This window comes from Ostreococcus tauri (genome assembly GCF_000214015.3).
Source record: "Ostreococcus tauri WGS project CAID00000000 data, contig chromosome 04, whole genome shotgun sequence".
Taxonomy (NCBI): Eukaryota; Viridiplantae; Chlorophyta; class Mamiellophyceae; order Mamiellales; family Bathycoccaceae; genus Ostreococcus; species Ostreococcus tauri.
This window is the reverse complement of record NC_014429.2, coordinates 194,764-214,314: the sequence shown is the minus strand read 5'-3', so window position 1 is coordinate 214,314 and position 19,551 is coordinate 194,764. Positions and strand designations below refer to the sequence as shown.

Below are 19,551 nucleotides of genomic sequence, written 5' to 3'. Positions count from 1 at the left end.
GCGGGCGAGCGACGGATCGAGCGCGCGCGCGGGCGTCGCGCGGGGTGACGGCGCGCGGACGACGCGCGCGTTGACGTGGTGGTGTCCGCGCGCGTCGACGCGGGCGAGATCGGGGACGAGGGAGGTGGAGACGGCGGAGATGGATGAGACGGCGACGGATAAGGCGGGCGCGGAGACGACGGAGGCGACGCGAACGATGGGCGAAACGACGATGATGACGACGTCGACGACGATGAGGACGACGATGAAGTCGAGTGGGAGTGGGCGCGGGCGAGAGATGAGCGTGCTCGGGGTGATGGCGCTCGCGGTGGCGGCGGAGACGTACGCGCTGGGCGGACCGGCGCCGGCGACGGCGCGGGCGAGCGAAGCCGTCGTCAGCGCAGCGCGAGGATTGGTGGAGAACCACGCCCCGGGGATGGGTGGGATCATCGAGGATGGTTTCTTGGGCTTGCTCACGGTGGGAACGGTGTACGCGCTGTGGAGATCGTCTGCGATACCGCGACCGATAGGGAATCCGATTGCGCGCAAATCCAAAACCAACGCGAGTTGGGTGCACGTCTTCACGGGCGCGGGCGGGCTTGCGATGGCGCTTTACGCCGTGGGATTGGAGAGAATTTATCGTGAGAGCCCGGGTTGGACGTGGATGTGGGTGAGCAGCGCGATGTTCATGGCGAATGCACTGACATACGGGCCGCTCATGAATATCTTCAAGGCGAGCAAGGAGGGCAAGTACGCGATGAAACTCGGATACTCCTTCGTAGCGTCGTTTCAGGGCGTGGTTTGGATCGCTTGGAGCGCGCAACCGGATGCCCCAGACTGGATGTTCTGGGCCGTCATGCCTTACTGGTACTTCTCCCTTGCCAAGCTCTGGGAGTCGACAGAATTCGTACTGGCGCTGACACCGAAGCCCACGGACGCCGACGGACTATGGGCAACGATGACGGCGGGATCACGCCAGCGTCTGGGACGAATGACTCCCGATGCCGCAACTCTGACGTACGTCGGTCTCAACGCCGCGGCAGCCGTCTTCGACAATTGCTACATGGCGCTCTACACACTGCTCGGCCCGGAGCAGTTTTGGCACACGTCGCAGGCGTTCAATGACAGTGATTTTCACCTGCGTTTGGTCAAGGGTACCACGGGCTCGCTAACCGTGGCGCTCCTGATTTTCATCTCCACCTTGGGTTGGAGAAAACAGATGCCAATGAAGTACGCGGTCTGGCTCAATGTCGTCCTCGGCTCCGTCGGTCCTTGGATCGTGCTCTTCTGGCATAAGTTGTTAGATCCGAGCGAGGACTGGTTTCCGCAGTTTGTGTTCGATCCGAACTTCGCGTATCATGTCTACTTGAACCCATCCATCTCGTTATTCGGTAACTGAGGCAACGTGCTGTGCTATTGCTCTTAAAAAGACTAGTTGCTACCGTTAGTGTTTCTACAACGCGTGTAAATAGGACTACTTGCGCTTGTGCTTCTTCGATCTCTTCTTCGAAATATACAGAGAAAACCTGAGCCCAGCGATGACGACTATGGTAATGACGAACATGATGAATATCCCGGCGTCTAGCATGTTTGACGAACGTCTCTGCAGCACCATCTTAGCGGCATGCAGGTGCTCTTGCGCGAGTCCTCCGGCGTAATTCGAATCCTCGCGCACCACCGCCTCGAGCGTGCTAATCGCCCCGTGCACATCTTCCTGTTGTAACGAAACCAGAGCGAGACTGAAACGATTGGAAATGTCCTTCGGAAACTGCGCCGCTCCCTGTGAGAACGCGTCGATCGCCTCCTCGATGCGACCGGTCACCATGAGGGTCGTGCCGAGATACTGATACAGCTCTGGATGCTTGACCACGCGCAACGCGCGAGCGAAGCACTCCGCCGCGCGCTCATTGTCAGCCAACATTCGATGCACCTGCCCCAGATCAGTCAAGAGAAATGGATTATCGGGATCGATCTCGAGCCTGTGCGTGATGGCGTCCATCGCGCTCTCCACCGTCCCCCCGTACTTGTTCAACATGTGCTGCAGCCCCGACGGTTTCACCGACGTCGTAAAAAACTGCACCTTCTCCTTCGTCGTCGACCGTTCCCCTCTTCGCCCGCCCGCGTCGTGTTCACCCACCTCTTCCCGCTCCTCGCGAGCGCCCGCGTCTTCGTCCTCCGCCGCCTCCAACTCCCTCGCGTCGAACGCGCTCGACACCCCGACGTCGATCCACCCTCGCTCCACCGTCTCGTACGCCGCGCTCGTCGGTCGCATCGTCATCCCTCGATACAATCGCGTCACCGTCGCCGCGCCGTACGCGTGTCGTCGCATCGTTCGTCCATCGCGCAACCACGAATCGTCGAATCCGTGCTCGCGCGTCCTCGGCCGGCGCTCGACCGCGAACGCGCACGACGCGCACGCGTTCGACCCGGCGCTCGCGGCGGCTAAGAACGTCTGCGCGTCCGCGTTCGCGGCGTCCGCGGGCATCGTCGCGCGGCGTCGCGGGACGACGTCGGCGACGTGTGGGGTCGTTTCGCACAAAACCGGGGGAGGCTGACCGGGCGGGACGATCGCGCGCGCGACGACAGGGGCGCGCGCATCGGCACACGCGCGCGCGCGATGGCGACGTCCACGGCGAGCGCGTCGACGGCGTCGGTGGCGGCGATGGAAACCCTGGTCGTCGCGCTGCAAGACCCGGAGACGCGAGAGTCGGCGCTGTTGGATCTGAGCAAGAAGCGAGACATGTTCGCGGATCTCGCGCCGACGCTGTGGCACGCCCACGGCGTGATTCCGGCGCTGTTGCAAGAGATTGTCGCGATTTATCCGCTGTTGAATCCGCCGAATCTGACGAATCACGCGAGTAACAGGGTGTGCAACGCGCTGGCGCTGCTGCAGTGCGTGGCGAGTCACCCGGACACGCGAGGGTCGTTTTTGGCGGCGCACGTGCCGTTGTTTCTGTATCCGTTTCTGAACACGGTGAGCAAGACGCGACCGTTCGAGTACCTGCGGTTGACCTCGCTCGGGGTCATCGGAGCGTTGGTGAAGATGGACGACACGGAGGTTATTAATTTCTTACTCTCCACGGAGATCATCCCGCTGTGCCTACGAACGATGGAGCTCGGGAGCGAGCTGTCGAAGACGGTGGCGACGTTTATCGTGCAAAAGATTTTGAGCGACGAGGTGGGGTTGTCGTACATCTGTGCTACGGCTGAGCGGTGTTACGCCGTGGGGACGGTTTTGGGGGGTATGGTGACGCAGCTCGCGGAACAGCCGAGCGTTCGGTTGCTCAAGCACATCATTCGGTGCTACCTCAGACTGAGCGATAACGCGCGGGCGAGGGATTGTCTGCGACAGTGTTTTCCCGATCAACTCCGCGATCCCGCGTTTACGGCGTATCTTAAAGACGATCTTGCGACGCAAAAGTGGTTGGTGCAGCTGTTGCACCAGCTCGGGTACACGACGGCGGCGCAATAGGGCGTGCCGAATCTCGTTCAGTCCCATCCAAAGTAGCCTCCCTGACCTCGCCGACTCAATTGATTCGTTTACTAGCAGCGAAACATGATCGATTGTATTGCACAAGAGAACCCTTTTCCTTCAATTACAACAGGGGACGCGCGCGCGCGGTGTACATTCGTTTCACAGGTCCAAATTTTCGAGGGAGCTCTTTCGCGAGCGCACCGTCGGCGAGATTCGTCCGGAACCGATGGCTCGGAATCCGTTCACGACGACGCCCACGCCGAGACCGACGCCCAGGACGGCGCCGAGACCGACGCCGATGCCGAGACGGAGCGAAGCCTCAAACCAGCTCAGTTTCATCGGCTCCACCGGGTACTCATCCGGGAAGTCCATGATTGATTCGTATCGCTGGCGCATCTTACTGAGAATAGCGAGACTCTCCAAATCGCCTCCACCTAGGAGCGAGGTCGATCTCCACGACGAGTACTTGTGATGCTGCCTCGCCACGGCTTTGGATTCGGCGCGCTCGGTGGCGTGCTCGTCGATCGCCGGAAGCATCGCGCTCGTCTCGCCCACCACAGCGACGCCGCGAGGCGTTCGCGGCGACGGCGCCACGCGTTGCATCGGGAGCTCAACCTGACTCACCAAGCACACCTGCTCCTTCCGCGACATTCCGATCAAACCGATCTCGACCTCGAACGAGCTCTCGCTCTCTCTCGAAACCGCCTTTTCGGCCTCGCGAGACCTTCCGATTCCGCGCGCCGGCGTCGCCACCAACCGCATCGTCCACTCCCTGCTCTCCAATCGTCGCACTCGCCCACGCGCCCAGACGTCTCGTCCGTACACCACGTCAACATCGAAATCCTCCCCGTTCAACGCGACGTCCTCCATGCTCACGTACGCCCCGTCTCGCTCCCGTCTCAACCGCGTCTCGACTTCTCTCCGCACCGAATCATCCCCGTTCGCCTCCCCGTTCGTCTTAAACCGAAGCACGATGTCATTGTCGCACTTCAAGTGTCTCCACAGCGCCGATTCATCGCGCGCGAGCGCTCGAACGCGCGCGTACATGGCGCGAAGTTCGAACGTAGCGTCATCCGCGTCGACAGAATTCTCCTTCATCGCGCGTGCTCACCGCGCGTTGCGCGCGCGTCGAGGTCGCGCGACCACGGAGACGGTCACACGGTTCGCGCGGAAGAAGTTCGGCTCGCGCGCGCGCGTGAGAACGCGTCGCGGAGTGGAGTTTGACGATTCGATCGGTGTGTGACGAACAGATATTTTTCTTTCACCAATCGTGATTGGTGAAAGAGTCCCTTTCATGGAGCGCGCGGAGGCACCGACGCCGACCGCGAGACGCTCGAGGTGCGTGATCAGAGTGCGAGCTAGAGATTATAGAATTTCTTGAGGTAGGCCAAAGCGTCCTCATTCGTGTCGCACGCGACGAAGAGGTCCTCGAGCTCTTCGGTGGTGACGGCGCCGTAAGACGCGAGGTCGCGCTTGAGAAAATCGAGCAAACCGGCGTAGCACCCGTCGTAATTCATAAATAGAAACGGAACCTCGTGCGCGGTGTCCAACCTCTTGAGCTGCACGAGCGCTAATATTTCGAATATCTCGTCCAAGGTGCCGACGCCGCCGGGAAGGGCGACGAACGCCGTGCGGTCGCGCTTTGTCGCCCGCGTCGCCGCGTCCACTAAACCGTGCTTCCTCGCGCTGAAAAATCTCGCGCACAGGTACGACTCCGCGGGCAAATACGGATGCGTCCTCGAAGGTTTCGTCCCCTTTCGCTGTCCCGCTTCGAGATCGATCATGATTCCGCCCACCGGTTTGTTCGCGTCCAGGGCGCCGCGCGTCGCCGCGTCCATCATCCCTGCGCCGCCGCCGCTCCACGTCGTGCAATCCAACGTGTGCGCGATCTCTTTCGCTAATGATCGCGCATGGACGTAATGTGAATGGCTCTCCTTCACGCGCGCGCTGCCGAGGTAGACGACGCCGCGACCGAGACGTTCGACCAGGGCGAAGCACCGGTCGAGCTCGTCGCGCACGGCGTCGGGAGACGACCTGGAGGACGCCGAAGCGCGAACGGCGCGTGGAGATGCGTTGGAATGCGAGTGACGTCGAGATTCCGTGGAAATAGCGCGAACATGCGATGTTGAGGTGGCAGACATTGTCCCGGTGCTTCGCAAAATGACGTCTCGCAGAGACGACGCGGGCTGCGCTACAACTTTTCCATCTGGCTAACGAGGTTCGCTACTTTTTCTTCGCGCGCTTGGACGATTTCTTATCGTCTTCGAACGCGACGTCGTCCTTGTCACCGTGCTGCTCCTTGATCATGGACCGAATCTTGGTGAACTCGTTTCCGAGCTGACGCTTTTTGCGAATCGCCTCCTTCTTTGCCGCCTCAGCCATCTTCGCTGGATCATCCCCGCCGCGACGCTTGTCGAAACTGGCGTTGCCATAGTCGACGTCGTAATCACCGTAATCACCGGCGTAATCGCCGAAGGCACCGAAGGCGTTCGTATGCGTAGCACCGTCGTCTTCATCTAAGACGTAGTCGTCGGCGGCGATGGTCCTCGCCTTGGGCGCGGGCGCGCTCGCCTCGCCACCAGCGTGCGTGTCGCCGAAGAATGAATTGCCCTTCTCCTCGCACGTGGTATCTTCACTTTTCGTCGACTTGGCAGGCATCATTGGCACGTAATCCCGACCCGCATCTGCGAAAATGTCTTCATCGCTCGATGCCTCTGCTGTCTCCTCTTTGGCGCCCCTGGCTCGTCTTTCCTCTTCCTCCTTTTTCGACCTCTCCGCCGCCTTAGCCTCCTCGGCCGCCCGTCGCTCGTCTCGTCTAAACTTTTTGATCGCTTTCTCCGATCCCAACGCCAAGTAATGCATCAGCTTCCCCAATCGAGTGAGCAGACCCGCGTCCTTGGTCGGATCGACGTACGCGCGAAGCGCCCGAATGCCCGCCATCCCATCGTCATCGATCGCGCGATACGCCGTCGTCGGCACGTCCTGCCTCAACGATGACGATATATCAAAGCTATAGCACACGGCCCCGCTCGCGAGCGCCTTCGCCCGTCCGTCCTTTATCCTCTTTTCCTTCCCGTGCACGAATTCGTACAAAGCTCTCCCTCGCGCGCTCTTAAACTTTGCCTCGCCACTACTCGTCTCTCTCCCCTCCCTCGTCCCCGTCTCTTCGCTTCGCATCGCTCGTTCATCCGCAATGTCCTCTCGAACCTTCCTCAGCAGCGCGAAATCCAACCCCTTCACCAAGTGCGTTCGGCTCACGTCTCCGCCCAGAAACTTGCTCTCCGCGACTTCTCTCGCTTTGGCATCCTTGACGGCGTCGCCCGTGGACGCCTCGAACACCCCTCTCGCTTCGTCCTTTGGTCCGTCGGTCGCGTCATCACCGTCGACGTCTTCGCGCTCTCTTCGCTCGCGCGCGCGGTCCCTGTATGCGCTCGCGTCCTCCTTTCGTTCACCGCGGGGACGCTTGTGTTGATTCTTTGAAGATTTTGATTTGATTTGTCGCTCGTTCGACGGCGTCTTGGTCGACCGCGGCGCGAGTAACGCCTTGCGGAAATCATCGTTCGTCTTCGGACGCGAGGCGTCGTCGTCGGCCTCTCCGGGAGGGGCCGGGTTGGCGTAGGACATCGAATCAACGAGAGGCGAGGAGTGGAGACGGACGCGTGGCCGAGACATCATGGGATTAAAACAACCACTACGACCTACGCGCGCTTGGATTTCGCGATGTACTTACCGTTCACGGGAACGTCCGCGGTGAAGAGCGAGGCGAGGGCGAGGAAGGGGAGGATCGTCACCACTTGGGTCCCCATCAAGGCGAAGCGAGAGACGCTGGAGCCGATGTCGAGCCAGGAGCCGACAGTGGTGATCTGAAAGAAGAAGCGCACGGCGACGACGTCGCAGAGGATGAGAAAGATGAGGTAGGACTCGAATGCGGGTGCACGCTGAGATTTGAGCACGACGAGGAAGGCTGCGGCGACAGTTATCATCGGGATCAGCACTTTGAGCATGACGAGTGCGCCCATCACAAACGGGTTGAAGCGTGTTGTGATGCGGTACACGCTGCTCAGGTCGAAGGATGCGATGGAAGCGACGTTGCCGGTGCCAAAGAACGCGGCATCAATGAGAATAAGAAAGACAGCGGCGTGACGCACGTCCCCTGGTGCGATTTCCCGCGTATACATCTTCGATCTCACCGACGTAGGCGCCTGCAAGCCTCGCTCGAGAACCATCCAGCATATGAGGCAAAACCCAAGGCAAGCGTAGAATAGCGACTCGTAGGACACAGAGAACAGCGCGTACGTCGGGGCAAAGCCGAGAAAGACGCTCGTTGTTCTTGGAAGCGTCCGCGGCGGTGAGAAGAGTGGCAATACCGGTGAGAGTGCGGCGACGATTCTGCACGCGATGTGCGCCCACATTGGGATGGTCTGCTTGGCACTCTGCGCGCCGTCCACGACGAAAACCAAAGCTGCGGTGACGATTAACATTCCCATTTGCGTGATGAACACGCCACGGCCCGGTCGGGCTTTGTTCACATCCGCCCGATCGTCTTGAAACATATCGAGCGGACGGAGGAAAATTTGCGTCACCATGCCGACGACTGCGCTCGCCAACAGTCCATAAAGAATTAACGACGTGTTCGCCTCCAACTCGATCGAAAACGTCGTGAATCGAGATAATGTTAAAGTACTCAGCGCCATGAATAACGAGCGAACCGCGTTGTCAACGTCTGCACGAACGAGCAAGCCTATTGCGAGGATGACTAAGAGCACCGCCGCCGACGTGAAAGCATATGTGAACACGATGCGATCATGAAATCCTCTACATATTGTCTCCGTGGCCGCGAACGCACCCAAGGCACCAGAAACGATTTTGAGCAGTTTAATATCTTCCATACTCTCTGACTTGACCGCAGAAAGCGTATTCACGATGCTTAGAGAAAAGTACGCCGGAAGTCCGAAGTACAAACCGTACGTCGGCGGAGCACGACGCACGACGAGAACGACGCTCAAAATGGCGCCGTACGCGCAGGCGAGCGTGAGCGGTAGCCCCGCCGGTGTCTCCGAGTCGCCTTTACGTCTGGGAAGCAAATTAACTGCGAGTAAGACCATCCAGGTGACGAAGCACGCAACGACGACAATTTGCAAAAGAGCTCTGTCGTAGGTGTGCAAATAATCCAATGCCGTCAGACACGCGCGAGAGACTCCGTTCGCCTCACGCGTTGCTGCATCATATTTACCTTCCACCGCGAGACGATTGTAGTTTGCGACTCGCTCGGATATCCCGATCATGTCCTGATGCAGCTTGAGCGAAAACAGAGCACTGAGAGCTCGCTTTGCAGTGCGGTGAGCCTTGAGCTCGTGAAGCGCGAGTAACTGCTCCGCGTTCGCTATCGTCGCCTTAGATCTCAAATCTTCCGGCTCATTACTCAAGTAAGCGCCCGGAAGTAAACCAAAATTGTGCCTTGGTGGCGGGAGTCCGATGAGCGTAGCGGCGAGAGGCGCGATATCTGCTTGATCGACGTCGCACCTCATTGCCGGATCCACTCCCCAATCTTGAGGCGTTTCGGGCTCACCACGACACGAACCTCTGACTATGCCCGTCCCGTTTGCCACACCTGCGCCCCAAACTACCAAGGGTGTCTCCGTACATCCCGGATCACCGTCGCCGTGCGCGCCTTTGTTTGACATTCCATGATCGGCCGTGAGAATAAAAGCTGTCTTCCCATCATCCCCAAACCTCTCCGCGAACGCCTCTTCCACCCTGCGCACGCCCTCGTCCACTATTCCAACGTTTTCAAAATACTCTTTCGAATGCGGTTTGTGCGCGTGACCGCTTGAATCCAATCCGAGCAAGTGCAAGAAGAAGACATTTCCATCTCCATTCATTGCCTCGCTCTCGCTCGCGTTCGCCCGCTTCAAGTGATCGATCACTCGCTCGAATACCCACTCATCTAATGCTCCATGATCGTTCGCACTCGCAAAATCCTCCAGTGACTCGTCGTAGACGAACGAACGTGCGTTCTTGACGCCGTCCGTGAAAAGTGGCACCACGCTTGGCGCTCCCCACGCCCATGCGTTCGAGCTCTGATTCACGACATGATCGAACTCCACCGGATTCGCGCTCCATCCCTTTGTGATTGCGCTCGGATCTTCGTAGAATCCCCCTAACAGCGCGACGTGTCCCGGTCGACTCTCTGTCGGCGCCCGCGCGTGCGAGACGCCCCACCGCCCTCCGCTCGCCCTCCGCTGCACGTGTTTAGCCCGTCCGTCGCTAAAAACCGCGTCCGCGCGCGCGCCATCGGCGACGATGATCACCAAACGCTTCGCCGGCGCCGCGTGCGTCGCCAAAGAGCGCTCGACGCCCGGAACGACGGGTGATTGAAAAAACACGTCAAACGCGCTATGGACAAAGATCAAATGAATCGCGAACGCGACGATGACGACGGTTCGTTTGGAGTTCGAGACGCCGTACATTTGAAGATTGTTCTATGATCCGTCGGCTCTCGCGAAAGTTCGGGAGACGACGCGCCAGAGGCGCGAAGTGATGACGCAGAGCACCGCGTCGGTTGGAACTCGACGCGCGGGACAAAGCGCCGAACGGAAAGACGGTGGAGACGGTGAAGATTCGATCGAATGCGTGACAATCTAGGGATATGAGGTCGTCAACGTGCGTCTAGGGCTACTTTCACGCATCGATCGAATGTATGGGCGATCGGCTTCGTCATGGCGTCGTCGCGAGCAAGGCGTCGACGAGTTTTCTCTTCTCCGGCGGGCGACCAACATCTCGCGTCGACGCGCGCCAATCGACCGCTAAATCGACGAGCTGTTCCACTGAGAGCGAACTCAAGATGGCGCTCAGTCGCGCGCGATCTCTGAGATACGTCTTCTGACCTCTCCGAAGTCTGCCGCAACCGCCGGGACCGCTCATCCTCAGCGCACGAAGGAGTAAATCATTGAACCTCGGCGCGGCCTGCGCGAGGTATCCATCCAACGCGATGCCATCTCCCGTCTTTACCGTCACATCCGCCCCGAGATCCATGAGGTACGAAACGACCTCGACGTTCCCTCGGGTCGTCGCCTCAACGAGCGGCGTCGCGCCGGCGTCGTCCCTCGCGTCCGCGTCTAATCCGATGTCGACCAATGCGCGCACGATCTCCACGCTTCCCTTCGCGGCAGCATAGTGCATCGCTACTCGTCCGTCGTCGTCTGTCAGGTCAAAGTGCGGCTTTCCGACGACGTTGAATAACTCGCGCACGAACTCTGCGTCGCCGCGTCCTGAAGCGATCATGCCGAGCGTCCGTCCGCCCGGAATCCAGACGCCGCGCTCCTCATCCACGCACCCGAGCGTCCGTGCGTGCGTCTTCGCCACCGGTAGCTTGGCCAACACGCGAATGGCGTCGGCATTGACGCACGCGAACCAATTTTCCAGCCAGAGGTTTGGGTCGTTGGCGACAGTGCGAGCGACAGAGCGCGGCGCTGACGTCGACACGTCGTCGTTCGTGGATGCGCGCGCGCGTGGTAACGAGCGAGCGAACGCAAATGACGTTGCGGAGGCGCGGGCGGACATCGCGTCGAGGCGCGAAGTGAGGTGTGTGCTATGAGTCGCGCGTCTTCATTTCAACTTCCGCGTGTGTTCTACGGTACCGGTACTTCGTCTCATCATCTCTTTGGTGGGCGTTTGAACTTTCGAAGAGGTTTTCGACCTCCCTGAGCTTCGCCACCGCCGGCACCACCCATAGAGAAACCACCACCCGGCGCACCGCCGGCACCCGCGGCGAACGGGTTCGCGGAAGCGGGCGCGCCGCCGAATGCTGGAGCGCCGCCGCCGAACGCTGGAGCGCCGCCGCCGAAAGCTGGTGCAGAGCTTGCACCTCCGAATGGATTCGCACCGCCACCGGTAGCCGGCGCAGAACTCGTACTGCCGAACGCAGGCGTAGAACTAGCGGCTCCAAACGGATTCACGCCCGTGGATGATCCCCCGAATGGGTTGGCACCTGCGGACGAACCGCCTCCGAATGGGTTCGCCGAACCCGAGCCTCCGAAGGCGGGCGCCGCAGCGACGGGCGACTTGCTAGTCTCGAAAGGGCTCATGGGCTCCGGTGTGGGCGGTTGTTCGTCGGCCTTCGATTGACCAAAGACACTCGCTCCAGCCGCCTGAGTCTTCACCGTGAGACCGCCGCCGAAAGGAGTGGACGCGGGAGCGCTACTTGTGGAAGCTCCAAACGTGAAGCCACCTCCGGTCGCCGCCGGGGCGGCGGTAGAACCGCCAAACGTGAATCCGCCCGACGCCGCTCCACTCGCACTCGTGCCGCCGAACGCAAAGCCACCACCGCTAGAGGCGGGTTTAGCGTCGCCAGAGGCCCCGAAAGTAAACCCGCCAGAAGCTGGCTTCGGCGCGTCGTCCTTTGCTGCTGTTGCGCCGAAGGTGAAACCTCCCGAGGCCGGCTTAGGCGCGTCTTCCTTTGGCGCCGAGGACCCGAATGTAAACCCACTCGACGCAGGCTTGGGTGCATCGCTAGCTGCCGCCGTTGAGCTCGCACCGAACGTAAATCCACTAGAGGCCGGCTTGGGCGCTTCGCTCGCTGCCGCGGTAGAACTCGCGCCAAAGGTAAACCCACCGGAGATCGGCTTTGGATTGTCTTCCTTCGGCGTCTCCAACTTCGACGCCCCGAAAGAGAAACCGCCAGAGGCCGGCTTTGGCGCGTCGCTAGCCACCGCGGTCGAAGCTCCAAACGTGAACCCACCAGAAGCTGGCTTCTGCGCGTCATCCGTGGGCGTCGCCGAGGATGATCCGCCAAAGCTAAATAACGGTTTCGGCACTTCACCAGCGGGTTTGGAGTCGTCCTTCGCAGGCACGGCGGTACCAAACGTGAATGGCGTCGACGCTGGCGGCTCAGTTGTTTTCGGTGCCGCAGGTGTGAACGCGGGTGCGGACGCGGAGAGCTGTTCCTTCTTCTCTTCAGTCTTTGCACCGAAAGTGAACGGAGTGGCCACCGCAGCGCGCACTGGTTTCTCCTCGGGCATGCCGAACTTAAACGTAGGCGTGGGCTCAGGTGCCTTGACGGGGACATTCTCGGGCGACTTCGGCGGCGCACCGAAAGTAAATGTGGGCGCGCTTGACGGTGCAGCCGTTTCCGCCGCGCCCGAAGACGCGCCCAAGAAGGCAAGCAAACCGGAATCAGACGCAGCCTTCGGTGTTTCATCCACTTTAGCCGGTGCTGTCGTTTCAAAGGAAAACCCGGCCGCCGCTCCTGTCGCAGCAGGCGCAGTGGAACCGAAAGAGAATCCGGCGGCACCAGTGCTCGATGATGGCCCGGCGCCAGAGGCGGGAATGCCAAACGCGAAAGCAGACTTGTCTCCGGTAGTCGCAGGTGCTGGCGCGAACGGGGACGGCGTACCCGATGGCTTTGCCGACGCCTTTTCTTCTTCATCAATGGCCGCCTGCACCTTCTTCTGGTGTTCCTGATTTTTCGCCAAAAAGTCGGCGCTCCACAAATTTTTGACGACGGGTTTACTCGCCGGTGCGTCGTCAGCTTTCTTCGATTCCTCCGCGGGCTTCGGCGGTGGTGGCGCTGACGTCTTCAACGGTGGGGGAGCAGTCTTCTTAGGGAACAACGGTGTGCTCTCACCTTCACCAAAGGTAAACTTTGCGCTCACCTCGGACACGGGTCCGGAAGGAGCTTTCGGCTTCTTCCCAGTGGCGAGAAGAACGTTGTCTTCTCCAAACTTGAACTTCAAGTTGGGCGTCTCCGTCTCTGTCTGGATCAAATCTCCGGTAGGATAAGGTGTCGTCGGTGGGCGACTGGAAGACGAGCTTATGAACGGCATTGGTGATGCAGCGAATGAAACGCCAGACTTCGGCGTTTGCACAAATGTCGCCGACGTCGGCGTCAACTCGTTGACCTTCGGCGTCTGCGCCGGCCTGGTCGCGAACAATGACTGTCTCGGCGCCGTAGCGATCGTTGGCGTTGCCGTGCGTCCGCCTGCCAGTTGATCCAACCGCTGCAAAATGCGTCGAGCGGTGTCTGTAGTAACGGCGCTAGTCACGGTCTTCGCCGTTGGAGTCTGATACGTCGGCACCTCAGACTCACGTGCGAGCGCACCCGGGCCCGGACTGTGCGCGTTTGGCTCCAATCGTCTTGGCGTCGTCACCCGAGCGCGCTCGCGCTCGAGGTCCATGAACGTGAGCTCGCGCTCGCGCTTGAGGCTTGTGCGTGGTGGCGTCAGCGCCTGCTCCGTAGGTGGTTCCAAAATCGTCGGTTTCGTCATTGGTCGTCCGCGCGTGCCTAGGAGCGATGGAGTCCCCGAAGCACCATACGATCTACGCACCGAGGCGTAACCCGGCGACGCCGCACCCTGTCCATCGTTCGCGCTTGGCGTCGCCGCCGGTCGCTCCAGAGTCGGCATCGCGCGCGTTTCAAATGCCGGAGCGCGCTCGAACGGCGACGTTGGCGACTTCTCCAACACCGTGCCTCCACCGAACGCCCCACCAATCGTTCCCATCCTCGAAACTCGCTCTCTGTCCATCACCCCTCGGCGTAGGAACTCCTTAATCTCTGTGAACGGAGTGGGCGAGTCACTCTCGCGCGCCTCCTCTTCTCTCGCCAGTCGCGAAACCGCGCTTTCATTCCGCCCCTCCGCCTCGCTCGCGAACCGCGTCCGGCCGATACCACCGTTACCTCGCTCCTCCGGCGTCTTCATCGCGCCATCGCTTCGTCTTACGCGCGCTTCGACGTCGTCTCCGTGAGCCGAGCCGCCGACCTCGCGCGCGTCGCCGCCCTCCGCGAAGAATCCCAAAGCCAGTTCCCTCGCCGTCGACGCCGCCCCTCGCAACGGCGTTGAAACCTTACGGAACAACGATGCGAACCCACTCGCGGGGGCGTCTCCGCCATCGCGCGCGCGTGACGGCGTCGACGCGTTCGTTTCCATTCGATCGTAGATTTCGTCCAAAACTTTCAAATCTCTCGCGTCTCGCAGCGCGCTTCACCGACGCGCGACGGCCGCGGCCGCGGAACGAGGTCGCACGTCGCACCGCGCGCGTCGCTCCCGCGGCCGCGCACCGAGCGTGGACGTGTGCCGCGCCGTCGGCGCGCGCTTCAAGCTTTCGGGCGAGCACGGTGTCAAATAATAGGCACATGGGTGGATGCAATATGTAAAGGACGCACGAGGACATGAATGAGCTGCATATATATACTTCGTCGCGGAGCGCGCGCTAGTCGTGGAAGCTCGGAGGGGAGCGCAAGTCGTCGGCTTCGCCGATGCGCACACCCGAACCGTTCCCGCGACCAGTGGGAGATTTGTTGAAGCTCGGAGAACCGGTACCACCGCCGAAAGAGGAGCTTCCGAGGAAACCGGCGGGGGGCGCGACGACGCGCGTGCTGCGCGTGCGCAAGGCGTCTCGGGCGGCGTCCTCCTTTTGCTTGGCCAAAGCGGCGTGCAAAGCGGCCGCGTCCTGGGCCTCGCGCTCGAGGGCGATGCGATACTCCTCGATTTGCTGGTTGCAGCTCGTGTACGCGTTGTACAGGTTCACGGAATCTTGCTTCAAGGTTTCATAGTTTTCCTCGAGCTCGGCGCGCTGCGCGCGCTCGTTGCTCAACATCTCCTTGTAATCCTTCTCCATCATCTGCGCCTTGTGCTTGAGATCCTTGAGCTCGTTTTCTCTGACGTCCAAAGATTGCTCCGCAAGCTTTCGGAGCTCTCGTTGCTCGGCCGCGAACGCCGTCGCCTCCTCAGCCTTGCGGCGCGAGTCGGCTGTGGTGTTTTCGGCGACGTGACGGTGCTTCTCCTCCTTCATGCGCTCCTCCTTTGCGGCTTCGGCGTCGGCGCGCGCTTGATCAGCATTCGCCTTGGCAACATCAGCCTCACGCTGCCACTGTACGCACTGCGCGCGAGCGGCGTCGAGCTCTTGAATCAAAGAAGCATTCTTTGCCTCGAGCCGCATGATGACATCCCGCTGCTTGGCGTGCTCCGCCTCGTGTGCCTTGACCTGCTTATGCTCGGATTCAATCTTCGCCTGCGCGTCTTGGAACTTGAGCTGAAGCGCATGTTCCATCTTCTTATACTCCTCGACCTTTTCCTTGTGCGCCGCGTCTTGCTGCGCGAGCTTTTCATCCTTCGCCTTGTCGATCTCCACCGCGCGATCGAGCTTGGTCTGCATGATGATCAACTGCTGCTTCAGCTCCTGCGCGTGATGCCTCAGCGTATCCTCACTCTTCTTCTTCTCATCCGTCAACATCGCAATCTTCATCTGAAGATCCTTCACCTCCGCGGCGTGACTCGCGTTCGCCTGCGCGCGTTGAAACGCGTCCGTCTTCGTCAATCCTCCGCCCGTCCCCCGTCCCGCCGCGTCGTCCGCGCGCGCGCACATCATCGCACCTCCTTCGACAGCGCTTGGCTCTCACTCAGCGCCCCCTTGGTCGCCATCAACGCCTCCTCGCACTGCCCGAGCTTGAGCTCCAACCGCTCGCGATCGCCCTCGCCCTGTTCGATCGCCCGTCGCGCGACGTCGCGTTCATTCGCATGCATCTTTGTCTCGTTCGCGTGTTCCTTCGCGCACGCGTCGACGGCGTTCCGGACATCCGCGAGGGCGTGCGTGAGGGCGTTTCGCAGCTCATCCTGCGCGCGCTGTAACGCCCCGAGCGACGCGTCCATGGTCGTCGCGCGCGCGTCTCCCGCGCGATCGATCGATCGATCGCGCGACGCCACTCGGGCGATCGACCTGGGACTGTCTACGTCGAGTCATGACTCGACCAGGAGGGGGGTCCTCTCAAAGCCGCGGTGGGGCGATCGTGCGCCGTGATATCGCGTCCGTCGTCTCTTGAATACGTCGTCGATCACGTACTGCGCGTGCGTAAAAGAGTACGAAGAGGCCGACGCAGCCATGTCGCTTTTTTGCGTACGACGAGCGATGTGTTCGTCGTTCCTCGACATTCATCCCGAGTCAATGGACGGTTGGCGTTGATGTATTTCGCGTAAAGTTCTGACTACGAGGATTCTAATGAGTCGAAAGGCGCCAGCCCGGGGGACCGTAGGAGCCAGCCCGGGGGACCAAAAATTTTGCGCATCGTTTTTTTTGGCCGACGATACGACCAGCCTCGTTCTTCGTCGTCTCGCCCGACGCGCGGAGGCAGAGTCAGTGGGTCATGCGTCGTGACTCGTGCCCCTCGCGACGGCCCCCGTCGAGGGCGAGCCATCCATCATCGATCGGGCGTTCGACTCCACGCGCGCGCGCGAGACGTCGACGCGCGCGCGACGACGACGACGACGACGACGACGACGACGTCCGACGCGCGCGCGCGCTCGGACGCCGACGCGACGGACGTGGGGGTGGAAAACACGTCGGCGAACGCCGTCGATCGGGACGTCGCGCGTGACATGGGATCGCGCGCGCGGGCGTCGTCGGGCACGCGCGAGAGCGTCGTGGGGGGGAATCGGGGACGGGGCGACCGCGTGCGGTCGATGGCGTCGAGGACGCGCGCGCAGGGGTGGATGTGGGTGATCGGGGGGGTGATCTTCGTCGCGTTGGCGACGAGCGCGCGACGCGAGACGCGCGATCGAGAGAGCCGACGGATGGTGGCGAGACGGTTGGGGGGGCACGAGAGCGCGATGCGTGGTATGGCGTACGCGAAGGCTGGGGACGTGGAGTTGGGGAAGCGACGGGCGGCGGCGGTTGATTACGAACGCGTGCTACGCGACGCGACGCCGGACGCCGTCGTCGTCGGAAGCGAACCGACGCCGGAACCGACGACGACGCGCGTGACGTCGAGCGTGCGTGATGATGAACAGTGGAGATACGCCGTGGTGATCGATGCCGGGAGCACGGGGAGCCGCGTGCACGTGTTTAAGTTTGAGACGCGAGACGCGAGCGGCTTGACGCTCGTGAACGACGAGTTCGAGGAGATCAAACCTGGATTGAGCGCGCACGCGAACGATCCCAAGGCGGCGGCGGATTCTTTGAGGGGTTTGATGAAGACCGCGGTGGAGTCCGTGCCGCTGGCGGATCGCGCGAAGACGAGCATTGCGCTTCGCGCGACGGCTGGTTTGCGCCTACTCAAGGGGGGCGCCTCGGACGCCATCTTGGCCGAGTGTCGAAAACTCTTCGATGAGTACCCGTTCACGCACGACGCGTCGAGCGTCTCCGTCATGGACGGCGTGGACGAGGGCGCGTTCCAGTGGCTGACGATGAATTATTTACTCGGAAATTTAGTCGGAGGAGGCGCGGATCAGGATGGCGACGTCCACACCGTCGCCGCGGTGGATTTGGGGGGAGGTTCAGTGCAATTGGCCTATCAAGTCGCCCCCGACAGCGTCTCTCGAGCGCCAAAGGGATACATCACCAAGCTCAAGGCGCTCGGGCACACTTTCGACGTGTACACGCACTCGCATCTCGGACACGGGTTGATGGCGGCGCGCGCCGCCGTCTTGGCGCAAGCCCAAGTTGAGGGTTCGTCTCCGTGCGTGCACGCCGGTCACAACGACACGTACGTGTACGCTGGAGAAACGTATCGATCGGTGGCGCACGCGAACGGGAGCAGTCACGATTCGTGCTTTGATGTCGCCGTCGAAGCGCTCGGCGTCGACAAGGATTGCGAACGAGAGAAGGAGTGCTCCTTCAACGGCGCCTGGGGCGGCGAGCCGGGACAGGGAAGCAAGCGTGTGTACCTCTCGAGCTATTTGTGGGACCGCGCCGTGAACGTGGGCATAGTCTCCGACGATGAGATCGACGGACGCTCGAGCGTGAAGGAGTTCAAGCGCGCCGCCGAGGACGCGTGCAAGCTCGACGTCAAGGGTGTGATCAAAAAGTATCACGGTATCGAGGAAAAGGACGCCCCTTATCTTTGCATGGACCTCACATTCGCCCAAGCCTTGCTCTCGGTCGGGTTCGCCAAGCACGGTTGGGACGACTTTACCCTCGTCAAGCGCATCGAGTACCAAGGACGAGCGGTCGAGGCGGCGTGGCCCCTCGGCGCCGCGCTCAACTCGATGTGACGTAGATTCGTTGATTGATTGTTATTGGAAATAGACGTAGCGTGCGTACAGTGCGTGTTATTACACCAGTATAACTTAAAACATCTTCTCTCGCGCTTGTCGTCATCGAGACGTGAAAGCGTGCGAGCGCCCGAACGACGACGGCGAGCACACCAAGGCGAGCGTGTACATCAGCGCCTGCAATTGTTCGGGGAGCAACTTCTTGCGGTCGTCGTTCCGAACAACGTCGAACTCCCACGTCTTCGAGGCCGCGCCCGTGGCGTGATCGACGCCCTTTGTGAGCTTGCCGCTTTTCACCACGAGTCCGCTCCCCGTGAACGTGTTCCCGATGGGATACAACAAAATCGCGTCGCTCGTCAGCCCCGGTGGCACGCGCACCGCGACGTAGGTCGAATCAGAGTTTTTAGAGTTATCGATGATCACCCCATCCTCCTCCAACCGCTCCTGCGCGTCCACGTCCTCTCCGTGCGGCGAACATTGCGCCAGGTAATCGAACAATCGCTCGCGAATCAAATCCTCATCCTCGATCGCCCGCTGCTTCGTCCCGCTCGACCCACACCTTTCGGTGACCTCAAACTCCATATCCACCATCCCCTCCGCGTCCGTCGCGATCGCGCACTCGTGCGCGATCAAATCCATTCCGTTGAGCGCCCACGCCACGCTCCGAAGCAATCCCGGCGCCGAGCGCGATCGCACCCGCACCCTCGATCGCGTCTCCGACGCCCGCGTCACCTCCACCGAGACCACGGCATCCACCGACGTGCCGTCGTCGCCCACGTCGCACCCTCCTCGACGGACGCTCGGTCCCGTGATCCCCGGTTCGACGCCACCGCGCGCGCGCGTCCGCGCGCGTCCATTCGCTCTCGCGCTCTCGCTCGCGCGCGCACCGACGCGCGCGGCGCCGACGCGCCCTCGCGCGCGCATCCACGCCACGTCCACGCGCGCGAGCATGCGCGTGCGCGTCCACGCGCGCGACGATCGCGTCGACGCGTCGCGGTGGCGTCGACGCGTCGCCTCGAACCAAAATCACGTGTTTCTCCCGTACACATCGAGGGTTCGGACGCGTCGCCTCGAACCAAAATCACGTGTTTCTCCCGTACACATTAAGGTTCT

General features: G+C 61.3%; 12 protein-coding genes across 12 annotated transcripts; 3 read left to right on the top strand and 9 right to left on the bottom strand.

Moving 5' to 3' along the window:
* Positions 1-139: 139 nt before the first annotated feature.
* Positions 140-1,378, top strand: OT_ostta04g01240 (unnamed product; the record flags this gene model as incomplete). Its single annotated transcript, XM_003078611.2, has 1 exon — positions 140-1,378. The coding sequence occupies one exon, from the start codon at positions 140-142 to the stop codon at positions 1,376-1,378; it is 1,239 nt and encodes a 412-aa protein (XP_003078659.2).
* A 75-nt stretch (positions 1,379-1,453) lies between these two features.
* Positions 1,454-2,464, bottom strand: OT_ostta04g01230 (Tetratricopeptide repeat; the record flags this gene model as incomplete). Its single annotated transcript, XM_003078610.3, has 1 exon — positions 1,454-2,464. The coding sequence occupies one exon, from the start codon at positions 2,462-2,464 to the stop codon at positions 1,454-1,456; it is 1,011 nt and encodes a 336-aa protein (XP_003078658.3).
* A 132-nt stretch (positions 2,465-2,596) lies between these two features.
* OT_ostta04g01220 (Rcd1) lies at positions 2,597-3,451 on the top strand (the record flags this gene model as incomplete). Its single annotated transcript, XM_003078609.2, has 1 exon — positions 2,597-3,451. One exon carries the CDS (start codon positions 2,597-2,599, stop codon positions 3,449-3,451), a length of 855 nt encoding a protein of 284 aa, XP_003078657.2.
* Positions 3,452-3,613: 162 nt separating this feature from the next.
* Positions 3,614-4,552, bottom strand: OT_ostta04g01210 (unnamed product; the record flags this gene model as incomplete). The annotated part of the gene is made up of 1 exon (XM_022984445.1): positions 3,614-4,552. One exon carries the CDS (start codon positions 4,550-4,552, stop codon positions 3,614-3,616), a length of 939 nt encoding a protein of 312 aa, XP_022838717.1.
* Positions 4,553-4,812: 260 nt separating this feature from the next.
* Positions 4,813-5,595, bottom strand: OT_ostta04g01200 (Cytokinin riboside 5'-monophosphate phosphoribohydrolase LOG; the record flags this gene model as incomplete). Its single annotated transcript, XM_003078606.1, has 1 exon — positions 4,813-5,595. One exon carries the CDS (start codon positions 5,593-5,595, stop codon positions 4,813-4,815), a length of 783 nt encoding a protein of 260 aa, XP_003078654.1.
* An 82-nt stretch (positions 5,596-5,677) lies between these two features.
* On the bottom strand, positions 5,678-7,078 carry OT_ostta04g01190 (RED-like, N-terminal; the record flags this gene model as incomplete). Its single annotated transcript, XM_003078605.1, has 1 exon — positions 5,678-7,078. The coding sequence occupies one exon, from the start codon at positions 7,076-7,078 to the stop codon at positions 5,678-5,680; it is 1,401 nt and encodes a 466-aa protein (XP_003078653.1).
* A 74-nt stretch (positions 7,079-7,152) lies between these two features.
* Positions 7,153-9,924, bottom strand: OT_ostta04g01180 (Type I phosphodiesterase/nucleotide pyrophosphatase/phosphate transferase; the record flags this gene model as incomplete). The annotated part of the gene is made up of 1 exon (XM_003078604.2): positions 7,153-9,924. One exon carries the CDS (start codon positions 9,922-9,924, stop codon positions 7,153-7,155), a length of 2,772 nt encoding a protein of 923 aa, XP_003078652.2.
* A 247-nt stretch (positions 9,925-10,171) lies between these two features.
* On the bottom strand, positions 10,172-11,017 carry OT_ostta04g01170 (Ankyrin repeat; the record flags this gene model as incomplete). Its single annotated transcript, XM_003078603.1, has 1 exon — positions 10,172-11,017. The coding sequence occupies one exon, from the start codon at positions 11,015-11,017 to the stop codon at positions 10,172-10,174; it is 846 nt and encodes a 281-aa protein (XP_003078651.1).
* A 92-nt stretch (positions 11,018-11,109) lies between these two features.
* OT_ostta04g01160 (unnamed product) lies at positions 11,110-14,151 on the bottom strand (the record flags this gene model as incomplete). The annotated part of the gene is made up of 1 exon (XM_022984444.1): positions 11,110-14,151. One exon carries the CDS (start codon positions 14,149-14,151, stop codon positions 11,110-11,112), a length of 3,042 nt encoding a protein of 1,013 aa, XP_022838716.1.
* Positions 14,152-14,662: 511 nt separating this feature from the next.
* On the bottom strand, positions 14,663-16,101 carry OT_ostta04g01150 (unnamed product; the record flags this gene model as incomplete). The annotated part of the gene is made up of 2 exons (XM_003078600.2): positions 14,663-15,736; positions 15,826-16,101. The coding sequence occupies 2 exons, from the start codon at positions 16,099-16,101 to the stop codon at positions 14,663-14,665; spliced, it is 1,350 nt and encodes a 449-aa protein (XP_003078648.2).
* Positions 16,102-16,908: 807 nt separating this feature from the next.
* Positions 16,909-18,438, top strand: OT_ostta04g01140 (Nucleoside phosphatase GDA1/CD39; the record flags this gene model as incomplete). The annotated part of the gene is made up of 1 exon (XM_003078599.2): positions 16,909-18,438. The coding sequence occupies one exon, from the start codon at positions 16,909-16,911 to the stop codon at positions 18,436-18,438; it is 1,530 nt and encodes a 509-aa protein (XP_003078647.2).
* A 102-nt stretch (positions 18,439-18,540) lies between these two features.
* On the bottom strand, positions 18,541-19,362 carry OT_ostta04g01130 (unnamed product; the record flags this gene model as incomplete). Its single annotated transcript, XM_003078598.1, has 1 exon — positions 18,541-19,362. One exon carries the CDS (start codon positions 19,360-19,362, stop codon positions 18,541-18,543), a length of 822 nt encoding a protein of 273 aa, XP_003078646.1.
* Between the last annotated feature and the right edge of the window lie 189 nt (positions 19,363-19,551).